The following is a 23,932-nucleotide window of genomic DNA, read 5'->3' as shown; positions in this document are numbered from 1 at the left end:
CACAATTAGCGCACTGAACTAACATTACATGCCAAATGTGGATTCACTTTCGTTCTCTGCTTCATTCACTTACCACTAACTAAGGAAAATTTGGTCAAATCTGAGAACAACAAGGCGTAGGGTACAGGCAATCAATACAATCGATTATCACCGAAGCCGCCGACGGAAACCGGAAGTCACACAGGAAACAAGTAAGCTTACTTGCAAAGAAGCGAACCTCCTCATCGAACGAGTTGTTTTGAGCTTTGTGCTTCAAAACAAACACACAAATTAACAAAGAAAGAGAGAAAGAAACCAACAACAACAAAACAGAACATTAGATTAGGTACATGTATCAGGGTTTCAGCCTAGTTTTAATGAAAATCTCGGGTTGGTTAGTTGGTTTTTGGGTTTTAATGTCCCTTCAGCAGATGCTAGCTGCTATTCGAGACCGAATAAAATCTCGGGTCCGACAGAGGTACGGCGCGTGCGCGCGCACACACACCGTGGCACACACACACATACACACCTACCCCGGCACATACACTCACACACACGTACTTATTCATTACTCAGCCAGCCGCTATTGACACTTTTCATTTTTTTCCCCGTACAGTTGAGTTGGAATCTTTTTTGTCTTAAAATTTTTTTGTCTATGCTTTTTGCGTGTGCAATGCGTGCTCCCCCCCCCCCTCTTTCTCTCTGTTCGCAGATTGTAAAGAAAAGCCCGTGGAAACCAAGCCAAGATTCTGAGACCGAGATACGCTCGCGCGCGGGCGAAAATCGGTTACTCCCCTTCGACGACTCGCTGTTATAAAAGTCTTGTAAAACTTATTCACGTACGTGGCCTCTCATGTTGGACGGAGTTTTCTGATTGCTTTGGTCTGCTCTTGGAATCTGTTTTCAAAGTTCCGAAAGCTGTTCAATCTTCACATTCTCAACATAAGGTATTTCGTATGCAGATAGTCGTTAGTTTGACTCTTTCAAAAATTTACCATTACTACCTTTCAAGGAAGAGATTTGCGTGTAGCAAACAGAATATTAGAGGGAACGAAAATACTTGGATTTCATGTTCATTTCTACTTTCGGTTCGCCAGGAATGTGGTCAACATCCAGGTGTTTGTTAGCTTTTTTACTCTTGATATAAGATTACTGATTACACTTTTCTTTGTCAATATATTCTCGTGAAGGGTAATTGGATTTAGGTTGATCCACTTATAATAGCAACGAAATAAGAAAACTGCAGCAAACTCAAATTTATGTACACACATGGAAATTGTCTCTGGAATATGCCGACAAAAAACAAAAACAAAATCAAAACAAAAATTGCAGAAAAGTGCAGAAAAGTGCACAGTCGTTTTGCGTGTATTTGTTCTTCTCAATTTTATGATTTGAACTTGAAATCTAATATATTTTAATAACAAGTCGCGTAAGGCAAAATTACAACATTTAGTCAATCTGTCGAACCCACAGAATAAAACTGAACGCACTGCATTTTTTTCACCAAGACAAAACAGCTTCGTCAATCCACGCGGCAAGGAAGTCGCTCAATGTCCCCGTGCAACACAAGTGAAACTGACATGCAAGAATATAGCGAAATAGCGAACTGCAGGGAAGCGCGCTTTTCTGTATTCTTTTTACATTTAGTCAAGTTTTGACTAAATGTTTTATAAACGTAGAGGGGGGAATCGAGACGAGGGTCGTGGTGTATGTGCGTGTGTGTGTGTGTGTGTGTGTGTGTGTGTGTCTGTCTGTCTGTCTGTCTGTGTGTGTGTGTAGAGCGATTCAGACTAAACTACTGGACCGATCTTTATGAAATTTGACATGAGAGTTCCTGGGTATGAAATCCCCATACGTTTTTTTCATTTTTTCAATAAATGTCTTTGATGACGTCATATCCGGCTTTTCGTGAAAGTTGAGGCGGCACTGTCACGCTCTCATTTTTCAACCAAATTGGTTGAAATTTTGGTCAAGTAATCTTCGACGAAGGCCGGGGTTTGGTATTGCATTTCAGCTTGGTGGCTTAAAAACTAATGAGTGAGTTTGGTCATTAAAAATCTGAAAATTGTAAAAAAAAATATTTTTTTTATAAAACGATCCAAATTTACGTACATCTTATTCTTTATCATTTTCTGATTCCAAAAACATATAAATATGTTATATTTGGATTAAAAACAAGCTCTGAAAATTAAAAATATAAAAATTATTATCAAAATTAAGTTGTCCAAATCAATTTAAAAACACCTTCATCTTATTCCTTGTCGGTTCCTGATTCCAAAAACATATAGATATGATATGTTTCGATTAAAAACACGCTCAGAAAGTTAAAACGAAGAGAGGTACAGAAAAGCGTGCTATCCTTCTCAGCGCAAGTACTACCCCGCTCTTCTTGTCACTGCCTTTGCCGTGCGCGGTGGACTGACGATGCTACGAGTATACGGTCTTGCTGCGTTGCATTGCGTTCAGTTTCATTCTGTGAGTTCGACAGCTACTTGACTAAATGTTGTATTTTCGCCTTACGCGACTTGTTACATTTAGTCAAGTTATGACTAAATGTTTTAACATCGAGGGGGGGAATCGAGACGAGGGTCGTGGTGTGTGTGTGTGTGTGTGTGTGTGTGTGTGTGTGTGTGTGTGTGTGTGTGTGTGTGTGTGTGTGTGTGTGTGTGTGTGCGTGCGTGTAGAGCGATTCAGACCAAACTACTGGACCGATCTTTATGAAATTTGACATGAAAGTTCCTGGGTATGATATCCCCGAACGTGTTTTTCATTTTTTTGATAAATGTCTTTGATGACGTCATATCCGGCTTTTCGTGAAAGTTGAGGCGGCACTGTCACGCCCTCATTTTTCAACCAAATTGGTTGAAATTTTGGTCAAGTAATGTTCGACGAAGCCCGGACTTCGGTATTGCATTTCAGCGTGGTGGCTTAAAAATTAATTAATGACTTTGGTCATTAAAAATCTGAAAATTGTAAAAAAAAATTTTTTTTTATAAAACGATCCAAATTTACGTTCATCGTATTCTCCATCATTTTCTGATTCCAAAAACATATAAATATGTTATATTTGGATTAACAACAAGCTCTGAAAATTAAATATATAAAAATTATTATCAAAATTAAATTTTCGAAATCAATTTAAAAACACTTTCATCTTATTCCTTGTCGGTTCCTGATTCCAAAAACATATAGATATGATATGTTTGGATTAAAAACACGCTCAGAAAGTTAAAACGAAGAGAGGTACAGAAAAGCGTACACACACACACAGACAGACACACACACGCACGCACATACACCACGACCCTCGTCTCGATTCCCCCCTCTACGTTAAAACATTTAGTCAAAACTTGACTAAATGTAAAAAGCAAACAATCGAACAAAAACGATTAACAGACTAAACAAACAAACAAAACCATACATACAAACTAACATAACATGAGAGAGAGAGAGAGAGAGAGAGAGAGAGAGAGAGAGAGAGAGAGAGAGAGAGAGAGAGAGAGAGAGAGCACACACACTACTACTACCACACACACCACTACTACTACACACACACTACTACTACACACACACTACTACTACACACACACTACTACTACACACACACTACTACCACACACACACTACTACCACACACACACACACACACCAGAAGGAGTGAGACGGCGAGAGAAAAAATGAGAAAGAGAGAGTCCTCAGTAAGTAGTGGTATTAACACGTAGCGATAATGACACGTGGCGCTAGTGATAATGAACGAATGATAGCGACTCATAGACAAATTATTTGTAGCACTAATCAAGGTCAAGCAACATAGCGATAGCGGCACGTAGCACAAATGACACGTTGGACAAATGACACGTAGCGCTAGCGATACGCATCCTTTGACAACACAGCTGTTAAACAGCTTTTTATAAGTTCATTCGTATGCAACAAAAAGAAGTTTGAGTTTTTTAAATTTTGAACAAGACTACTTATGAAGAAGACCCAAACACAAAATCAAAGGAAAACTAGAAACAACTGAAGAACTAGGATGCAACAAGGGGAGGAGAAGAGAACAACGCGAGCAGACGGCAGCGAAGTTTTCATTTTAGGTGAATGGCATTTATACTTGTCTCGCCATGAAGCGAATTTGTCAACCTCAGTTTTAAACGACTACATGAATGTTAGTGCCATGGGTCGATCATCAATACTTCAGAGGGGAAGTGGGGTATTCAGTGTGAAGTTACGAGGTAAGAAAAACCGAATGCGAAAGTCTCAGTCGGCAATTGAGCTCACACAGTCACACAAAAACGGCTGTTCCGTTTTACCCTCCTGTTTGAACTACATCTTTTGACTTTGGGCATTTTGTGGTGTTTAGGGACAGAAAATAGTTGGTTTAGTCCTGTTTCATCGGGAAGTTAGCAGAGAAGAATTTCAAGAGTAACTCGTCTTCGACTCGTCGGCATTATACTTGCCTCGTCTAAATATCGGACCCTATTGCTACGCTGAAAACACAATAGCTGTTAATAATGCTGCGTCGCTTACCAGAAATAACGGTTTTAGGTGTGACGAAAAAAAAGAACCGGGCCTGAGTACGGTGATAAAATACAAGACTTATTTTACAACCATTTGAAAAATACATACATCCCCTGTGGCTGCCCGCATAACGAAATCGTTTTTCTCGTGTTTTGAACTTGCCAGTGTTACAGCACAGAGCAGAGTCCGTCCCGCACTTTGCTTTGTGTACATCACGTGGCCACCCCAACACCCGCACAACGCAACATTTTCACGAGAAAAACACGTTTATTTGTTTGCTTTGTCTGTATTACACATTTCTATTTACATTTACCACCGACACACCAAATTGTATACTTTAGTTTGCAAGTGAATCGTTATCATACAAAATAACGTTATCACGAGACGAACAGAGATCTCAGAGATCGTCTGCTTCTCAACTGTTTCGCGCAAATCGTGTAATATCTATGTTTGCGGAAACCTCCCGAAGAAATGCAATCTCAGCGGCTTCCACCTGGAACATAGTCGTGCTTATTTTGGAATGTGACGTCCTGTTCTTGGTCGGTCACACCTATCTCGAAAACTAAGCGTCGCGCAGAACCAGCGCCCTTCCATTAATATGCATGTTCTTGCTTTCAGATATGGCAGCAGCCATAAGTCACCATGAGTGTCCTGTTTGCCACGAGGACTTCAAGGAACCGAAAATTCTTCCGTGCACTCACCTCGTTTGCCGCGACTGTATCATCACCTGGCTTCAGAAGGGGGCTAACCAAGGCTGTCCTCTTTGTCGCGCCCCGATCTTTCCAAGGAATGAAAAACAACCTTCAGACTATGGAAGTAAAGTTGATTCTTTTCCAACTGACTTTGTGACGGCCGCTGTGGTGGAAAGCCAGCGTCTCCTGAGCAGCCCAAATGTTTGTGTGTGTGATGCCAGCGTTGAGGCGAAATTGTTCTGTTTCCAGTGCAGTATTAAACTGTGCAGCTCATGTACAAAGTCGCACTCAAAGAGCCCGTTTACTCAAAATCATACGCTTGAAGATCTTGGCACGTTATCTGCAGACCAACTGGCTAAGAGTCGTCACTCGTTCTGCAGCAACCACAAGGATAAAGTGGTAGAGATCTACTGCTCCAAACACGAGGAGCTGATCTGTCTGCTGTGTGCTACGTGCAATCATCGCTCGTGTTCCGATGTGGGCTCAGTGGAAGAGGCCGCTAAACAGAAAAGGGAAGATCTCAAGAAGCAGGCAGTGGTTATGAAGATCAAAAAGAACCAGGCCGTGGCAAAGGTTGTACAAATGATGCAAGGGGGAGGATTAGTTATCTGCTATCTTTTCTTTTATACTTTGTTTTGTTTTTAAACTCTTAATTATTATAAATGTTTGAGGAATGATTATAAGCTAGTTCCTACTGAAAAAATAAGAAAGGTTAGTTTCTGTTTCTGATTTTTTTGCTCTGAACTTTTTAAAAGGATTGAAGGTGCTCGGTACATGTTTGTGCTTACTATTTTCATTCAACCTGTCTATGTTATTTATTTATTGTTTTTAGGTTTTTGTTTACATGTGTTTGTTTTCAGATCAGAGAACTGGATGAGGAGGTGAAAGTTGCAACAGAAAAGTTCAGCGCCATGGAAGACGAGGTTCGGGCTGTCTTTGATGATTTGCAGAAAGCTTTAGATGTAAAACGTGACAAAATCAACGCTGACCTCTCCCAAAGAAAGACTGCCTTCCTTGTAGAGAGAGGAACTTCGAAGGCAAACCTTGAGAGCTACACGACAGGGTTAGCAGGTCATGTTTCGTTGATAGGGAAGCTTGCATCTGCTCCTGATGATGCCATGCTCGGTATCTTTGCCCAGCTGAAATCACGCCTGACCAGTCTGCAAAACCAGGGGGTGGCTGGCGTGATCTGCTCAAAGAGAAAGGTTGGCTATTTAGCACTGAACCAAGCCCACGTGGACCAGCTTAAGGAGCTGCTGGATGAATGTGTCCACATGACAGACTCACCACCACCACCAAACAAGGTAAAGTTGCAATTTTTACATTATTTTAGTCAAGTTTTGACTAAATGTTTTAACAGAGCCAGGGAATCGAGATTGGTGTATGTCTGTCTGTGTGTGTGTGCAATTCAGAGAAAACTACTGGACCGATCTTTATGAAACTTTAGATTTATAAGAAATACTATTTTTCTCTCAATCTATACATATAAATAAAAGAGAGTGTCTGTCTGTGTGTGTGTGTGTGTGTGTCTGTCTGTCTGTGGTCGCCAAAGCTCCGAGAAGGGAGGGGGCAGGAAGACGATGTCGTGCATGTGCACTCCTGTGACTGTGAAGATGTGCACCCCCCCCCCCCCCCGAAGAGAGAAACTTTTAGTTGTGGCTTGGCTCTTCTAAAAAAAAAGTAAACTTGCCCCCCCCCCCCCCCCTTTCAATCCCCAGATCCGACCACCCCACCACCCCCATTCCCACCACCACCGCCGACTCCACAACTACCACTCCCACTAGCCCTACATCATCAACACCAACCCAACCACCTACACACACTCTCTCTCTCCCTCTCTGGATCTGGATCTGGATCTGGATGTAGTACATTGCAGTAGCCAATAATGGCTGTCGTCGCAATGGGCGAGAGAGCGCAGCGTGACGGAGTTTAAAAACTTTCTATACATGTATGCATGCCCTTCCAGGTTGGAGGTGTCAACTGCTCGAGTTTGGGCAGTGTTTAAAAGCAGGATAAAAACACCTGGCGGTGCGCCGATGGTGGTGGGGCCCTGCCAACACCTGATGTAAATGTGTTGGCAGTTGCTGAACGTACCACAGAGTCTTGTAGGCGGTTCCATTCAGCCGGCGTCCTGACAAAAAAAGAGTTTCTATACGGTTCTGACCGGCTATCCGGAATTTTGAAGGGTCTCTCTCTCTCTCTCTCTCTCTCTCTCTCTCTCTCTCTCTCTCTCTCTCTCTCTCTCTCTCTCTCTCTCTCTCTCTCTCTCTCTCTCTCTCTCTCTCTCTCTCTCTCTCTCTCTCTCTCTCTCTCTCTCTCTCTCTCTCTCTCTCTCTCTCTCTCTCTCTCTCTCTCTCTCTCTCTCTCTCTCTCTCTCTCTCTCTCTCTCTTATCATATGTATAGATAGATAGATATTTTGAGTGGGAGAGGAAATCCATGTGCATTTATTCTTGTCTTCTGTCAGTATAACCGAGGGAATTCGTGTTTTTTGTTCACATCTGACACTAACAGTGATGAGAATCAAAGTGCGTACTCATTCTGTGTTTATCTGAACGACGAATGCACGAGAATATTCTCTTGGTGTGCAAATGTGGCGGCACCGTGCTTTGTTCTTTTTTAAAAAAATTTTTAGAATAAAAGTAGTCGTTTTAAAATGTACTTATTTGTACAGCGAAGAACAGTCGAGATAACTATAGTTATTGTAGCGATATCGGAAGAATACTCAGGTCAACATGCCGAATGGCACAAACAGGATGTTTACATTCGAACGCCTTCGAAGATTTTCCATTCGTTCCATTTGTGACTATTTTAATAGATTGTAGCGATATCGGAAGAATACTCTGGAATATTACGTGAACATGCCCAAAGACACAAACAGGATGTTTACATTCGAACGCCTTCTGAGATTTTCCATTCGTTCCATTTGTGACGTAGAGGTTTTCCCGGTAGCTCTCTTTCTTACTTTGAAGTTGCGTCCCGAATATTCTTTTGAGAGAGTATATAAACGAGTGAAAGCCAGGTGTTTCAATATATGTGCGAAATGAACTTGTGTGTGTGTGTGTGTGTGCGTGTGTGTGTGTGTGTGTGTGTGTTTGAGAGACGCACACAGACAGCCATAGACAGACAGAAGAGCCCGGGCGAAGCCGGGTCTCTCACGCTAGTTTGTTTAAATAAATGTCTTTGATGACATCATATATCCGTCTTTTTGTGAAAATTGAGGCAGCACTGTCACTTCCTCATTTTTCTATCAAATTGATTGAAATTTCAGTCAAGAAATTGTCAACGAAGCCCGAACTATTGAATTGCATTTCAGCTTGGAAGCTTACAATAAATTAATGAGTTTGGTCATTAAAAGTCGAAACATTGTTACACAGTAATCAATGCAAAATTAATTTTATCTTATTCCTTATACATGTAGATATGGTTGGCTTACAAAAACATAGTAGAGAAAAGCCTATACGCTACTGCGCTACAGTGGCTTGTCACTTTCTGTGAGTGAAAGAGTTGGCGAGGCCGCGGGGTATGTAATTGACAATTATGCTGTTGGGTGTAGCCTAAGTGAAAAAGTGCCGTGCTTTCAATTTCATTTGGTGAGTTTGACAGATTGACCAAATCAGCTTTACCTTGTTGATGGCCGCAGGAGCGGTCATCTTCTGTAAATGGTTGGGAAAGGTGACATGGAGTCTAGAGAAGTTGAATACTGTTGTTCACGGTTTTGTTCTGTCCATGTTCTTTCCATGTTCTCTCCATTACAAAGCTCTTGTGTCCTAAAATGTCAGTGAGAAGTAATTAACAAGTCGCGTAAGGCGAAATTACTACATTTAGTCAAGCTGTGGAACTCACAGAATGAAACTGAACGTAGTCCGCCGCTAGTGCAAAAGGCAGTGAAAGTGACGAGCCTGTTTGGCGCGGTAGCGGTTGCGCTGTGCTTCATAGCACGCTTTACTGTACCTCTCTTCGTTTTAACTTTCTGAGCGTGTTTTTAATCCAAACATATCATATCTATATGTTTTTGGAATCAGGAACCGACAAGGAATAAGATGAAATAGTTTTTAAAACGATTTCGGAAATGTAATTTTAATCATAATTTTTATATTTTTAATTTTCAGAGCTTGTTTTTAATCCGAACATAACATATGTTTATGTTTTTGGAATCAGAACATGATGAAGAATAAAATAAAAATAATTTTGGATCGTTTTATAAAAAAATAATTTTAATTACAATTTTCAGATTTTTAATGACCAAAGTCATCAATTAATTTGTAAGTCTCCATGCTGAAATGCAATACCGAAGTCCGGCCTTCGTCGAAGATTGCTTGGCCAAAATTTCAATCAATTTGATTTAAAATTGAGGGTGTGACAGTGACGCCTCAACTTTTACAAAAGCCGGATATGACGTCATAAAAGACATTTATCGAAAAAATGAAAAAAACGTCTGGGGATATCATACCCAGGAACTCTCATGTAAAATTTCAAAAAGATCGGTCTAGTAGTTTACTCTGAATCGCTCTACACACGCACACGCACAGACACACACACACACACACACACACACACACACACACACACACACACACACACCACGACCCTCGTCTCGATTCCCCCTCTATGTTAAAACATTTAGTCAAAACTTGACTAAATGTAAAAAGAAAAAGGTCATATTTAGACTACAAACATCGTGGGGCCGTGCGGACCCATGTTTCTCAAAGAAGAAAATGAGAAGCATGGGTCCTCACGGCCCCACGCAATGAATTCCGTGTGTAGTCGATACGGACGCGAAGGTTAAACTAAAAGCATGAACTTATCTCTGTACACTCATGAGGGAAATACATCTTGTCATGGCACTAAGTATTTTTTCTGACTTGTTTTTCAGACTGTGTCAAAAAAGTGCAGGGATTGTGGTAAGTACACTGAGGGCCCCAAAGGGGGGGTATCATCACGATCACGGGAAGGGAAATTTTAGCTTTCACGATCACAGTTACCTTAATTTTTGTTTTCACGATCACAAACACCTTGACGAATAAAGGATCATAGAGTGATACAGCTGTGAAAAATGTACGTTGAAAATAAATTGCTTTGAAATAATGCCCATCACGATCACGAAAACAAATGACGATCACGATCACGAGACTTGATTTTTTTGTCATCACGGATCACGGGCAAAGTCCCATCACGATCACAGAAATTGAAATTTCGGCAATCACGGTCACAGAAAGGTCAACAAACGCCAATCACGATCACGATTTTAAACCCTTTGGGGCCCTCTACACTGTGGCGAAGTACAAATCACTTGACAGCAGTAAATTTCCCCTTGGTACACAAACTTTACACTGTACTTTTCATTGGCAGTCCTTAGGCTAATCTAATCTCATGTAAGAATTGATGAAAGTGTGTCTGTATGGCTGTGGTCACCATACTCAGTGATGGCAAAAGATATTGTCCACGTACACGCACGCATCAGGCACTTCACAAATTAATGTGCACCTCAGTTTTATTTTTATGGATTCGACGGGCGCAGTGGCCTGGTGAATAAGACATCGACCTCCTAATCGGAAGGCCATGAGTTCAAATCCTAGCTGCAGCCGCCTGGTGGGTTAAGGGTGGAGATGATTTCTCCGATCTCCAACGTCAGCTTATGCGCAGACCTGCTCGTGCCTAACAAGACCAAGTGCGCACGGAAAAGATCCTGTAATTCTTGTCAGAGTTTGGTGGGTTATAGAAACATGAAAATGGATTACAGGATCTGTTCCGTGCGCACTTGGTCTTGTGCTTGCGGGGGATAAGGCACTAGCAGGTCTGCACATAAGTTGACCTGGGAGATCAGAAAAATCTTCACCTTCACCCACCAGGGGCGGCCGGGATTTGAACCCACCACCTTCCGCCTCTGAATCTAAAATGCAACAAACGACTGCGAGTCACACAAACTTATCGGCGGAGGTTTGCCTCAAAGAAGCAAGCCATAGGCAGAAAATTCGTCTGGGAAACACGACCTTGAGTGACCAGCTTTTCCGGGCTTCCTTTTTTAAAACTTTCAAAACTTCTTGTCTTGATGAAAAAATAAATCTTTTATGATTTTAAGAATATTTGTGTTACAAGCTGTCAATTTATTATTTAGATTTTAAAAGTTCTAGCGCCAAAAAGAGGCGTCTGATTGTGATTCTAGACAATCCGGCTGGCCAAGCAATAATAAATTCTTTGAAAAATACTCGCTCTTTACGGAGGGCACTGAGGATGTTCTCCAGCGGTGATCGAGTGCTTAAACGAAAGGGTGTTTGTACTGTGTGTAAAAGCATGACAGTGTCTGGGACCAGAAACTGATGGTTTATATGAAGCCGACTATGCCTTTAACAATTGTGTTCTCAGAATCATGATCTGAAATCTATAGGGAAAAAATGTCAAATTCCTCACTCTATGATTTTAATTAAAAAGCCCTCCTATTGGTGTTACAAAATCCTGTACTTACATTTATTTTTTTGTCTTTTCTTTACAGGATGCAGGCTGACCAGCAACAATGTTGCATATTGTAAAAGCTGCAGACAATAGGAGTATTAACAATACAAACTTTTTTAGTCAGAGAGACACATGTATGTGTGTGTTTGTCTTGTAGTTGTCTGTTGTTGTTAATCATAACAATATGTAGGCTGTTCCATAATTATTTAGAATCAGTCTCAGAAACGGAAACACACACCAACAATCTAACTAGGTCATGTTCTAGACCAATCCTTCCCCACTGAGCCGACAATCTAACTAGGTCATGTTCTAGACCAATCCTTCCCCACTGAGCCGACAATCTAACTAGGTCATGTTCTAGACCAATCCTTCCCCACTGAGCCGACAATCTAACTAGGTCATGTTCTAGACCAATCCTTCCCCACTGAGCCGACAATCTAACTAGGTCATGTTCTAGAACAATCCTTCCCCACTGAGCCGACAATCTAACTAGGTCATGTTCTAGACCAATCCTTCCCCACTGAGCCGACAATCTAACTAGGTCATGTTCTAGACCAATCCTTCCCCATTGAGCCAACAATCTAACTAGGTCATGTTCTAGACCAATCCTTCCCCACTGAGCCAACAATCTAACTAGGTCATGTTCTAGACCAATCCTTCCCCATTGAGCCAACACTCTAACTAGGTCATGTTCTAGACCAATCCTTCCCCACTGAGCCAACAATCTAACTAGGTCATGTTCTAGACCAATCCTTCCCCACTGAGCCAACAATCTAACTAGGTCATGTTCTAGACCAATCCTTCCCCATTGAGCCAACAATCTAACTAGGTCATGTTCTAGACCAATCCTTCCCCACTGAGCCAACAATCTAACTAGGTCATGTTCTAGACCAATCCTTCCCCATTGAGCCAACAATCTAACTAGGTCATGTTCTAGACCAATCCTTCCCCATTGAGCCAACAATCTAACTAGGTCATGTTCTAGACCAATCCTTCCCCATTGAGCCAACAATCTAACTAGGTCATGTTCTAGACCAATCCTTCCCCACTGAGCCGACAATCTAACTAGGTCATGTTCTAGACCAATCCTTCCCCACTGAGCCGACACCCAACTGGCCATACTTTCAAACGAATTATTCGGGCCTCCACGTGACATCAGCTTTACCTTGTTGATGGCCGCAGGAGCGGTCATCTTCTGTAAATGGTTGGGAGAAGTGACATGAAGTCTAAAGAAGTTGAATACTGTTGTGCACGGTTTTGTTCTGTCCATGTTCTCTCCGGAGAACAGAATGCTTGATGTTATCATGCGAATTGGGATTTTGATGTTTACAGTTAACTTGATTAAAATTGTATCAAGATTTCCGCTTAAATTTGTTTGAATGTGTTTGTCTAAACTGATATTCATACACGCCAGCGTGAGTATGAGTGTGGTAACGCGTAACTGTGTGTCAGTGTGTGTGTGTGTGTGTGTGTGTGTGTGTGTGTGTGTGTGTGTGTGTGTGTGCCGGTGTGTGTGTGTGACCATAACTTAGGGTTCAGGTACATTCCAAGGATTTGATATTCTTCTTGATTTTTCTTCAAATATGAAAACACTGTGACCTGAAACATTTCACAAAGGGGCCAGCGCATACACACGCAAGTGTGTACACACTCACACACAAACACATACACACAAACACACACTCAGTCACATACAGATAATGCAGTTTGTACGTGGGAGTTCCCACGAACGCAGAAGAAGAAGAACTCACGACCTCCCGATTAGGAGGCCGACGTCCCAAGTCACCACCACGCCACTGCGCCCGTCACGATCTGACTCATTATCTTAGTTCTGGCCAGAATTTTACATGGGATAAGACTTTCTTTCTTTATTTGGTGTTTAACGTCGTAACGTTTTCAACCACGAAGGTTATATCGCGACGGGGAAAGGGGGGAGATGGGATTGAGCCACTTGTTAATTGTTTCTTGTTCACAAAAGCACTAATCTGCAAAAAAATTGCTCCAGCGGCTTGCAACGTAGCCTAGTACAATATATGACCTTATTCCCCCCTCTGCTTCTTTACCTCTGTAAACTTGTAGAGCTAGTTATTTTTCGATAAACACCCAGCAACCAAACAAATAACGACCCAGCAACAGCCTGAATCCTCGATAGCGCAATGGGTTGAGAAGCTGTTCTGCGTCGGTACTACTTTTGCGACTGAAAAGTTCCGAACGCTCTAATGTACGAAGTATACATCTCTGGAGCAAACAATACAAACATACCGCATTTAAATTAACAAATACAGGCTTGAACACATGAATCTCCATATAAAATCCATGAGTTTGGTTGTTTTCTGAATCTAGGTCTCCTGTGCACAAACGTTCATCACAAGCAAATTCCCAAGGCAAGTAACTCTCATACTTTGTCTAGCGACAAGAGTAGTTCCCCTTTCAAATTTCTTTTCACTCAGTTTCTTCGACAACAGACTGCAATCCGACGGTCAGTTTTCAACAATATTTCATTTAATAAACAGATCACACGCAACCAAATGCACACATCTCATCAATTTAAACAACATAAAGCGGTTTCATACACTATTTTCCCCAGAAAACTGAACTTCATACAGTTTTTAACGTTGGAACACGGGTGCAAAAGTTCGTCTGCTAGTCCCATTTGACGAAAGAACATTATCCTAAGCGATACCAAAACATATACAGAACACACAATATCTGCCTTTGCCGCCACAGCAGAATAACAGCATATCTGTGTACTTGATTTTAGTCCAAAATAGGAAAACTGACAAGAAGTGTTAACAGAATGGAATGATTTGCACAGAACTATACAACCGCGCATTAATCGATCGCCTGCGCAGGTTGACTGGTTGAGTGAATAGGATTCGATCAAACTTTCGCAAAAAAACTCCTCTTTTCTTTGAATAACTGAAGAAAGGAGGAATAAAGAGGTTACACACCTCGTTTTAGTGATTATAAAAAATAATGGTCTCAGTTCGCGGTCATGAAAAAGCTAGTAAAGCTCGCATTTTTCATGATCCGCTAACTTCGACCATTATTTTTAATAATCACTGAGACTCGGCATGTAACCTCTACTTACTAGGAGAATGCAAGTTTCAAGTACAAAGGACTTAAAGGCACAGTAAGCCTCCCGTAAACCATCACAGATACGGTCAGGGTTTTACACACAGTACAAACACCCTTTCATTTAAACACTCACCGATTGAGAACATCCTAGGTGCCCTCCGTAAAGAGCGAACAATTTTCAAAGAATTTATTTTTGCGTGGTTTATCTTACCCCTGAGCCATCGTGAACCCGTGTGATCCAGTTTCCCTTTTTCACAATGTAGTCGTCAGTTAGTCATTTGAATGCGACTCGATGTGAGCTTATTTACAACAGCACGTTTTTATGCACGAAACAAACGGCTGTGGTTCACAAGAACTCTAGCGATGGCTTTTGACTGTTGAGAGGAACGGCGATATGCACTGATAAACCGTCGTCTGCTACGACCCTTGCGTGACCCTGCTTCCGGGCTTTTCTTTTTTCAAACTTTCACAACTTCGAATTGTACTGATCTTGTCTTGATGAAAAAAGAATTCTTTTATGATTAAAGAATGTTTGTGTAACAAGCTGTCAATTTATTATGTAGATTTTAAAAGTTTGGTCTAGCGCAAAAACGCACCACGGTCCAAAAACATTTTGATAATCATCGATTCACGGCTATCGCCAGTTTACATCGATAGAATGAGACCCGAAGGGAAGTAACTCATGTTTGACCTGAGTTCAGGATGGGTCCAAAAAGTGTTCGAGACAATCTGCAAAATTAATTCTTTAAAAATTGCTCGCTCTTTACGTAAGGCACCTAGGATGTTCCCGTTTGGTGAGCGTTCAAATGGAAGGGTGTTTGTACTGTGTGTAAAAGCCTGACAGTATCTGTGATGGTTTACGGGAGGCTTACTGTCCGGGCGTGAATTCCGGTATAGTCATAATTAACAGCCGTCCAGCACCAAAACGAGGCGCCATTGTTGTCAGGACCAAGTCCACGAAAATAAATTCTTTGAAAATGTCTCACGCGCGACAGAAAGCAGCCAGGATGTTTCCGTTCGGTGAGCGTTCAAATGGAAGTATGCTTGTACTATATGTAGACGCTCGGGGAGCTCTGTGATGGTTTACGGGAGGCTTACTGTGCCTTTAACATTTCTTACATACTGCTTGACTAAAATCTTTACAAAAATTGACTATATTGTATACAAGAAACACTTAACAAGGGTAAAAGGAGAAACAGAATCCGTTAGTCGTCTCTTACGACATGCTGGGGAGCATCGGGTAAATTCTTCCCCCTAACCCCAGTGTTGCTGCCGCAGTTCGTAAATCGGGCGCCTGTGCCGCGTCACTAAAATCTCAACGTGACGTTTTGGTAGTCCGCCGCATACAAATATAGTTCGTCAGCTTTTATTGATTTTACATAAAGACTTGCAAGGCTTGGAAGTGTGTTTTTTAATTCGATGACTTGATCATGTCTTAACCTTGTTGCATTTACCATGTTGATGCAGAAACATCTTTTTTAAGCTTACTTGTGATACATGTATTGATACGCGCACTTCCGAATGCAAGCTAACTTTTAGCGCGTGTTGGGTGCCGTCAAACAAGACAGACTGACCCTCGCTGCTTTCCAATTCCGCAGATAACTAAAAAGGCCAACGAGGTATGTGATCTTTGTAGAATGTTTCGCTACTTTCCTGAGATAACCTTTAAAGCCAACGAAGTATGTAGTCTTGTAAGTTGTAGAATATTTTCACCGCTCTCTCAAATGTGGTTGTAATGCCTGCAGGACACGCGAACTTACAGGATATTTTCGTAATATTTTTGCGTGCTCGTTCATGGCATGGGCTTCACGTGACACTGATGTGCCAGGTCTTTTTTGGCTGGACCCTATCTGACACATAACTCAGAGGCATAGTTAGTTTGGTCTGTTTTTTAGTGTAAGTATGAGTAACGAAAATTACGGATAGTAAGTAGAACGGACGATTTTTTCTTTACAAACAACAAATATTGTTAGCATCACCCAAGGATTTTGTAGATGTTAAAAAAAAAATTATTTTAATTGACCAAAAAATCCAGTGCACTGTTAGAAATCATAATATACAACATTGAACAATTTCTGTTGAAGAGAAAAGCAGCAGGGGCATTTTTTCTAAAAGTGAGAAATTCTATTTTTGGAAATTTTCCCATTTTGGGCGTCCCTCCGCTGGCACCACCACACTGACATGACAAGCAAATTCAAAACCAAACAACAATGTTGAGTTAAGTGTTTTCTTTTCAAGGTTTTACTATAAACATCATTACAAATGATACAATTAAAATAAACAGCAATTTATGTTTGGTGGCAGAGTGGTCCTTCATCCGTTTTGCACTGTTTCACTGAGCTCTTCCTCCAGAAATAATTTCTACCTTATTTTCTTCTAGCAATCTTCTGGGGGGGTTCCACTGTTTCACTTGCACCACTCTGCTCTCCAGAATCTGCAAAGAAACAAAAAAACAAAGTAAATTACCAGGATTCAAGAAGGGGGATAATCTGATTTGGGTAAAAAGACCATCAGCAAGCAGTTATGTCCCTTGAGCCCCTACCATCACTTCCCTCACACAAAAAATGATAAACATTTTGTGTGTTGGTTTTTATTTTTAATTATTTTTTTTTTTACATGTATTTGAATAAGAAGTAGCTTAATCATTAATTGTTACAACATCTTGTCTTTCAAATAATGGTAGGTAATAACTAGGCCCTACATATCACTGTTAGCACATGTACCTAAGTGGAACCCCTCAAAAAAAAATTGCTTTTTCATAATACAAACTGATGAAGATTGAATTTGAAATGTTACACATAATACAACTGCTTGCACTACTTCTATATTGATAATTATAATAAAAACACAGGTATTTAGAATACATCATGAAAATTCACAAGAATCGCATTCAGATATTGATAAAAAATTATAAATAAATAAAAAATTATAAAAGTTAAAAAAATATGTGACTGTTATTCAGCATAGAATAATCAAGATCAACTCTCTACGTCGCTTTTATAAAGATTAATGCTTTTTCGGACTTGCAAAATAATTAATAATTGCAAAATCAAAACTATAATAGCTGTGACTGGTTAACATTTTTGTTTAGTTCTAAATCTTCTAGAACTTTTGCAAAAATGTAATTGATACCAGATTATTCTATGCCAAATGATATGTAAAATCAAGTAAACATTTTGTTCAACTGAAGCAACGTTTTGGTGAGTATTTTCCTCACGTTATATTTCTTAAAACGAAAAAAAAATTGGGTAAATAATAAAAAAACACACACACACACAAAAAAAACCATATAATCAGATCTGAACCAAAAAATAAAATAAAACGCAATTCATACTCTCAATGGATCCTCCACAGATAGTATGTTGGTTGAATCAGACATGCAAATCATCTTGAACAATTTCAGAAAACGACTGGGACACGGTGGAAGTAGAACTAGAAGTGGCAGTAGCTGTTGGCAACGTTGTGTTAAAAATTGTCTTCAAACAGTCTTGCCGCTTCTCCTTTGAAAGAGGTTTTAAAGACGTTTTGAGAGAATAAAGGCGTCTGGTTAGAAGATTCAGGGGCCTATTCAGAGAAAGTGCTAAGTCACTGATGGAGCATTCCTGGTGTTTCTTTATGAGATCTACCATATCTAGTATTTTGCCGTTGGTGACTGGCTCGTTGAAGTTGAACTTGAGAACTCTAGAAAGTTTTTCTCTGGCAGCCTCCATGTTGTCTCTCTTACTAACTTCCTTATGGCACAATATCAGGCAAGAGAACTGAGTTAGTTAGGGTCAACACAGTTTGGCTTTCAGCCTGGCACTGTGGAACTTGTACAATGGTACTTACCTCACACTCACAGATAGTTTGCACCTATTAAAAACAAGACAACGTGTTGATCAAATAAAGCAGACCAGTCAAGTGCTACCAGGCTTACATTCTAACCAATCAAAATACTTTAAATGTTACTAGTTTAAAAAGCAATTTTGAAACTTACTGATCTGGAGGTAAGGCCACGACGGTGGTAATAATCGTCCCAGGCTTCATCGTCCTGTACAAAATAATTGAAATATATAAAAACATCTTGTACGTAAAGAAGGTAAACAAGAACAAAGAAAAACTGAACAGAAATCCCTGGATGGAAAACAACAAGTTGCATTCATAGTTATGCATCTTAAGAAACAGTGGCAAAACCACTATTTAAAAAAAGAACGATAATCACAGAGACAACAAAGCACAAAAATAAAAGGAAACCCACCTCATACGACCGTGGATGTGACGGAATGCTCGTCCCAACTTGCGCACACTTTTTCCCCTTGGACCGGAAGTATTCCTCCCAGGCTGCTTCACCCTGTGATAGAAATAACAATTTTGGGTAGAATTTGTCAAAAAACGAAACTTCAGGAAGGTTGAAACTTACATCATTGTAAGTCATTTTAAATCAAGTTCGTGAGACCAGTCTATCTCTGTGACCATTATCAAGACAAAATAAAGAACACAATTATGAAATAAGTATACATGTTCACATCTACACTTATAAAAGCAACAAGTAAAACTAAACAAAAACAAAACAAAAACAAAAAAGGTATTAGCAACAATACTCTAGAGACAGTAACAATAACCTGAACTCAGAAGAAAAAGGTACATACCTCAGCCCTCAGTGTAAAGGGTGAGTATTCGCTGTATGGAGGTGAGTGGCGGGCTCCTGGAAGAGCTGGTGACGCTTGTGACTCCTTAAAATAAAAAATAACAAATAATTGATATTATAAACCCAAAGATGTCACAGAACCAAAGTGGCAAATATAGATATCTTGTCCAGTTGATTCTTGATTACCAAATCCAAGTACTATTAAGTTGTCACATGCCTCTGGCTCCCTCCGACTCCTCTTAGACCTAGGCGGTCGTTCCTCTCCTTCCTCCCTCAAAAAGGCAGGTGTCTGTAAGCTGTCAGTCTCCGCTGTCACCTCTCTCTGCGTTTCTGGTGGTGGTTGAGTCTGAAGAATAAAAAAAACCAAAAACAATACAAACCATTACATTAAATAAACTAATTTCAAGAATTCTTGACCGCAACACTGACAACTGAAGAAGATTTTTTTAAGGATTAAATTGTATCAAGGGGTCTTCTGACTTCTGCCAACTTCAGGTACACGTTAGCTCTTAAATAGTAAAAATACTGAGTTGACCAAATAAAATTGTGTCTACACATCATTTAAGTCATACTCAAATACATATTGTATACAAATTTACCTCATCCGAATCTACATCTACATCATGAGGATGGTCATCATGGTGCACTGAAGAGTCAGATTGCTGAGATTCACTAGAGACCAGCACTTGTGAGTCTTGCCAGTATTCACTCTGGAAAAAACAAACACACACAAAATTTAACTTGAGAAGCAATGTAAATGGACCACTTGCCTTAAATTTGCGACCAAACCACGTGGAAAAACGTGAATACTTCGAATTATCTCGAACAATGAAACCTTGAGGCTTGCCAATTTTAACTGCGTAGTTAGTTGGTTGTGATCAGATTCAGAGAAAATCAGAAATCAGATTTTCACAGAGAAAATCAGAAATTTTATCAGTTACGTTATTGTCGGCTTTTGGCACTTTAAGTTTACTGAATCGCAAAAGAAAGATAATGATGTTTGGACAACATTATAATTACCTCATCAGCATCCATTAGATATCACTATCAGCTCTGTTCTTCTGTTGAATGTGGAAAACAAAATCACCCAAATAAATCCTTTGTCTGACGATCGGCGCGAAAACGGGAAAGGGGAGACAACATATCCAAATACCCAAATCGCAGAAAATAATTTTAATTCGTTGGAAAACGAGGGAAGCCAGGTCCCTTCTGCTGTATTTTGGATGTGTTTTTCATTATCAAACTTTAGATGAAGCATCTGCCATTGATGAAAAACACAAGAATAGTGAGAGTCCTCTTTCTTTCCTATTTTTTTGCGAAACTGAACTTTTCTGACAATGTTTTTCACACGAAATTGGTCTCGTAGCAGACGAAAATCGGTGGACTCCAAAGCATTGATGTTTCGTCTAACCTCATTGGTCAATATCAGAATCATCAGCCAATGAAAAAGGGGGTATTATACAGCACAAAAACACCCCACGAAAACAGGCTTGCCAAGGGCCGGCAAGGGGGTAACTCTATCGGATATCAGGGGATGTAACTCCTGCCTTTGGGAGACGCTAATATTGTATTATATATCATTGGAAAGGTCTTTCAAAGACAAAAACAATGGTACCAATTAAAAGAGGGTATCTTTATTGTGTCAAACACCTATTTAAGCATCGTTGGGGCCCGGAAAACGCGTTTCCAAATTTTCGTTTGATAATGTGAAATGTCCTATAAACGGGTAGTGATTTTTTCCGAAATGTTGCGAAATGTAGCGAAATGTAGCAAAAAGTAGCGAAATGTAGCGAAATGTAGCGAAATGAAACATGATAAAAACGAACTTTTGGAACATTTGGAGCTCCAACAATTTTCGTAGTTATCGATTCAGATTATCAAGTTGTAATCCATGAATGTTGTGCCAAAGGAGGATGATGATGATGATGATGATGATGATGATGATGATTTCCATGAAAACAATGTAATGCCCAATTCCATGAATGTTGTGCTAAAGGATGATGATGATGATGATGATGATGATGTTTTCCATGAAAACACGGTAATGCCCAATCACATGAATGTTTTGCCAAATGGCAAATTTCTTAAAATTGCAAAGTTGATTCATGTACTCCAGAACACATCAATGTCAGACAGAGTTGAAAACGTCCCCCCCTGGTCCGAAAGAAAATGTCTTCTTCATTGTTGATAATGCAGAGAATGTGACCAGGAGGGCCCAAAACAAACCTTCTCAATTTGTCGATGACAGAGGTGCTTGGGGTAGTGGCCCAACCAGCAAAAGTGTTTGTGTGCAAACTGATGGTACTTTAAAGCACGTGAGCTTCAAAAATGGCATGTATTGTAGTGAAAAGACAGTGCAGAAGAAGAGAGAGTATATCCCCCTTGTACCCCAACCAGCACAAGAAACAGTAGTCACACTACACAGATACTACGTCACGTAAAACACAAGACATACAAGAAGCGGGTATCATGGCTGTCAGGTAATGTACCAACAATAGCTGTCCATGAGTACAAAGGCCCTTACGTTAGAATTCACCCCAAACAGATGCATAAAATAAAGACTGGTCTTTTGAGCAAACGACCATCTGAAGTGTATGCAGGCAATTCTAAAAGTGACACGGAGGTCTTTAAAGGACCGAGAAATAAACGCTGCGATATATAACGCGAAGGCTAGGATGAGAAAAGAAAATCAACCCCATGCACACAACGACAATTTCTCTGACCAAGTAGCTGGTGTCGAAGAACTACAACATGTCTTACCTTTCATTAAACTGGTTGTTCGCCAACGTGGCAAAGTGCCGTGCATAGTTTTGTACACAGAAGAACAAATCAGTGATCTACGACGCTTCTGTTGTCCACCCTGCTCTGCACAAGCGACAGTTTTGGGTGTGGACAAAACTTTTAATCTCGGGAGCGTCCACGTCACTGTTCTTGTGTACAAAAAACCTGGCATTAATGAACCGCAAGACGGGAGACCATCCTCTATTTTGCGGGCCTTTATTTTTACACGGGAATAGTGACACTGCCACATTCAGTGTCTTTTTCCAGCATCTGGCAGGCCTTTTAGCAGATTGTAAAAAGTTACCTGTTCTTGGCAGTGATGAGGAAACTGCGATGAGAAAAGCAATGGGGATGGCGTTCCCCGGATCTCTGCTTCACCTGCAGAAAAACTTCTCTGCGTCATTGAAAGACAAAGTGGGTTGCCGAAGTCACAAAGGCAGCACTTCGAAAATTTGATTTTCGGGCGCAATGGAATCCTGGCGTCGGCTGATGACCAGGTCGAACCTGAAGACAGTTTATGCATGGTTTCTCCCTCAGACTCGGGTGTTCAGAAGTATGTGGACAAAATGACACCACTGCTTTTGCAGAATGTTGCTGCATAACACAGGAATGAAAAACCTACTCTTGGCAAACGTTCGCTGGACAAACAACTGCGAGAGCATCAACCATGTGCTCAAACAGGCTGTTAGCTGGAAGTCTCTCAAACTTGTTGAGTTGGTGAATAACCTGCATGCGGTTGTTCGCCAACAATACCGCGAAGTAAAAAGGTCGTTCATAAATGTTAGGGAGTTTTCTTTGACTCCACAGTTTGACAGATTTGTTCACGGTCTCGCGGGACATTTGGTTGTTTGAAGATCAGGGCAAAAGAAGCAAGCGTTTCAAAAAGTTCATGTCTGCATTGGTACTGACAGACGAACAAGTAGTCAGGAGCACAGACGGATGCAGAACATCCCATGCACCAACACATAAAGGCAAGAAGCCAGGTCAAGTTAAACGCCGGGAAACAATGTGCCAAAACCACAAGCACACAGTAATTTCTTGGATCATGATCCTTACCTTTTGTGATTTTTGGATTTGTCAATAAAAAATGTGCTTCTAAATCTGAGTTTAAATCTCTCTGTCTGTGTCTCTCTGTCTCTTTCGCTCTCTCTGTCTGTGTCTCTCTCTGTCTTTCCCTGTCTCTCTCTGTCTCTGTCTCTCTCTCTGTCTCTCTCTCTCTCTCTCTCTCTCTCTTTCTCTCTCTCTGTCTCTCTCTCTCTGCATGTATTGTGTACTCTGATCAATTATTACTATATATTGGAACGGTGATAGGGACAAGTTGTAAGCCATACTTATATGGTCTTATGCAGAGTCACATATGATATATATCGTATATATACGACTAATCAACTTACTTCCTTTTGAACTACACAATAAACAGTATCAGTCTCTCAGTGTCTCTCTGTGATTTCAATGTGTCAACTCCATATTTTACACTTTGGATTTAAGCCTTACTCACTTACCTGGGCATGAAAGTCAAGTGTTCAGTATTATAATTTGATAAAGTCTGAATCAATAACTACGAAAATTGTTGGAGCTCCAAATGTTCGAAAAGTTCGTTTTTATCATGTTCCATTTCGCTACTTTTTGCTACATTTTGCTACTTTTCGCTACATTTCGGAAAAAATAACTACCGCTATAAACTTGCTTCAGAGAGCAATTGGGGTTAAAGTGATATGCCCTTTGAAAGATCTTTTCCAGATGAACACACCGATACCAAATAATCAATTGTGTATCCATAATAAAAACAAGTAAATCATGCTTTAATAT

The 23,932-nt window shown here is 40.5% G+C and overlaps 2 protein-coding genes across 4 annotated transcripts; one reads left to right on the top strand and one right to left on the bottom strand.

The window, feature by feature from the left end:
* Window positions 1–702: 702 nt before the first annotated feature.
* LOC138951500 (E3 ubiquitin-protein ligase TRIM56-like) lies at window positions 703–13,001 on the top strand. Of its 3 annotated transcripts, XR_011451128.1 has the most exons (6): window positions 703–926; window positions 5,113–5,759; window positions 6,047–6,490; window positions 10,061–10,088; window positions 11,678–11,890; window positions 12,707–13,001. XR_011451128.1 is itself a non-coding variant. In XM_070323105.1 (5 exons), the coding sequence occupies exons 2-5, from the start codon at window positions 5,115–5,117 to the stop codon at window positions 11,728–11,730; spliced, it is 1,170 nt and encodes a 389-aa protein (XP_070179206.1). In that variant the 5' UTR covers window positions 703–926; window positions 5,113–5,114; the 3' UTR covers window positions 11,731–13,001. The 3 variants fall into 3 exon arrangements, 2 of the variants coding, with proteins under 2 accessions (XP_070179206.1, XP_070179207.1); XM_070323105.1 differs by having other exon boundaries at window positions 11,678–13,001; XM_070323106.1 differs by lacking the exon at window positions 10,061–10,088 and having other exon boundaries at window positions 11,678–13,001.
* A 3,741-nt stretch (window positions 13,002–16,742) lies between these two features.
* LOC138951512 (uncharacterized) lies at window positions 16,743–20,902 on the bottom strand. Its single transcript, XM_070323121.1, has 7 exons — window positions 20,363–20,902; window positions 19,942–20,052; window positions 19,560–19,688; window positions 19,344–19,427; window positions 18,953–19,045; window positions 18,692–18,745; window positions 16,743–17,149 (listed from the first exon to the last, which is right to left on the bottom strand). Exons 1-7 carry the CDS (start codon window positions 20,375–20,377, stop codon window positions 17,048–17,050), a joined length of 588 nt encoding a protein of 195 aa, XP_070179222.1. The 5' UTR covers window positions 20,378–20,902; the 3' UTR covers window positions 16,743–17,047.
* Between the last annotated feature and the right edge of the window lie 3,030 nt (window positions 20,903–23,932).

Source organism: Littorina saxatilis, linkage group LG16 (genome assembly GCF_037325665.1).
Source record: "Littorina saxatilis isolate snail1 linkage group LG16, US_GU_Lsax_2.0, whole genome shotgun sequence".
In the NCBI taxonomy this organism is placed as follows: Eukaryota; Metazoa; Mollusca; class Gastropoda; order Littorinimorpha; family Littorinidae; genus Littorina; species Littorina saxatilis.
The sequence above is the reverse complement of the archived record's forward strand: the minus strand, read 5'-3'. Positions and strand labels throughout refer to the sequence as shown.

Coding starts and splice junctions, on each gene's coding strand:
- LOC138951512 (XM_070323121.1), bottom strand. Junction 18,746..18,952: donor CACATCCACGGTCGTATGAG/GTGGGTTTCCTT, acceptor TATTTTGTACAG/GACGATGAAGCCTGGGACGA. Junction 17,150..18,691: donor GTGGCCTTACCTCCAGATCA/GTAAGTTTCAAA, acceptor GTTTCTTTGCAG/ATTCTGGAGAGCAGAGTGGT.
- LOC138951500 (XM_070323105.1), top strand. CDS start 5,115: ATGGCAGCAGCCATAAGTCACCATGAGTGTCCTGTTTGCCACGAGGAC. Junction 5,760..6,046: donor AGAACCAGGCCGTGGCAAAG/GTTGTACAAATG, acceptor GTTTGTTTTCAG/ATCAGAGAACTGGATGAGGA. Junction 10,089..11,677: donor AAAAAAGTGCAGGGATTGTG/GTAAGTACACTG, acceptor TTTTCTTTACAG/GATGCAGGCTGACCAGCAAC.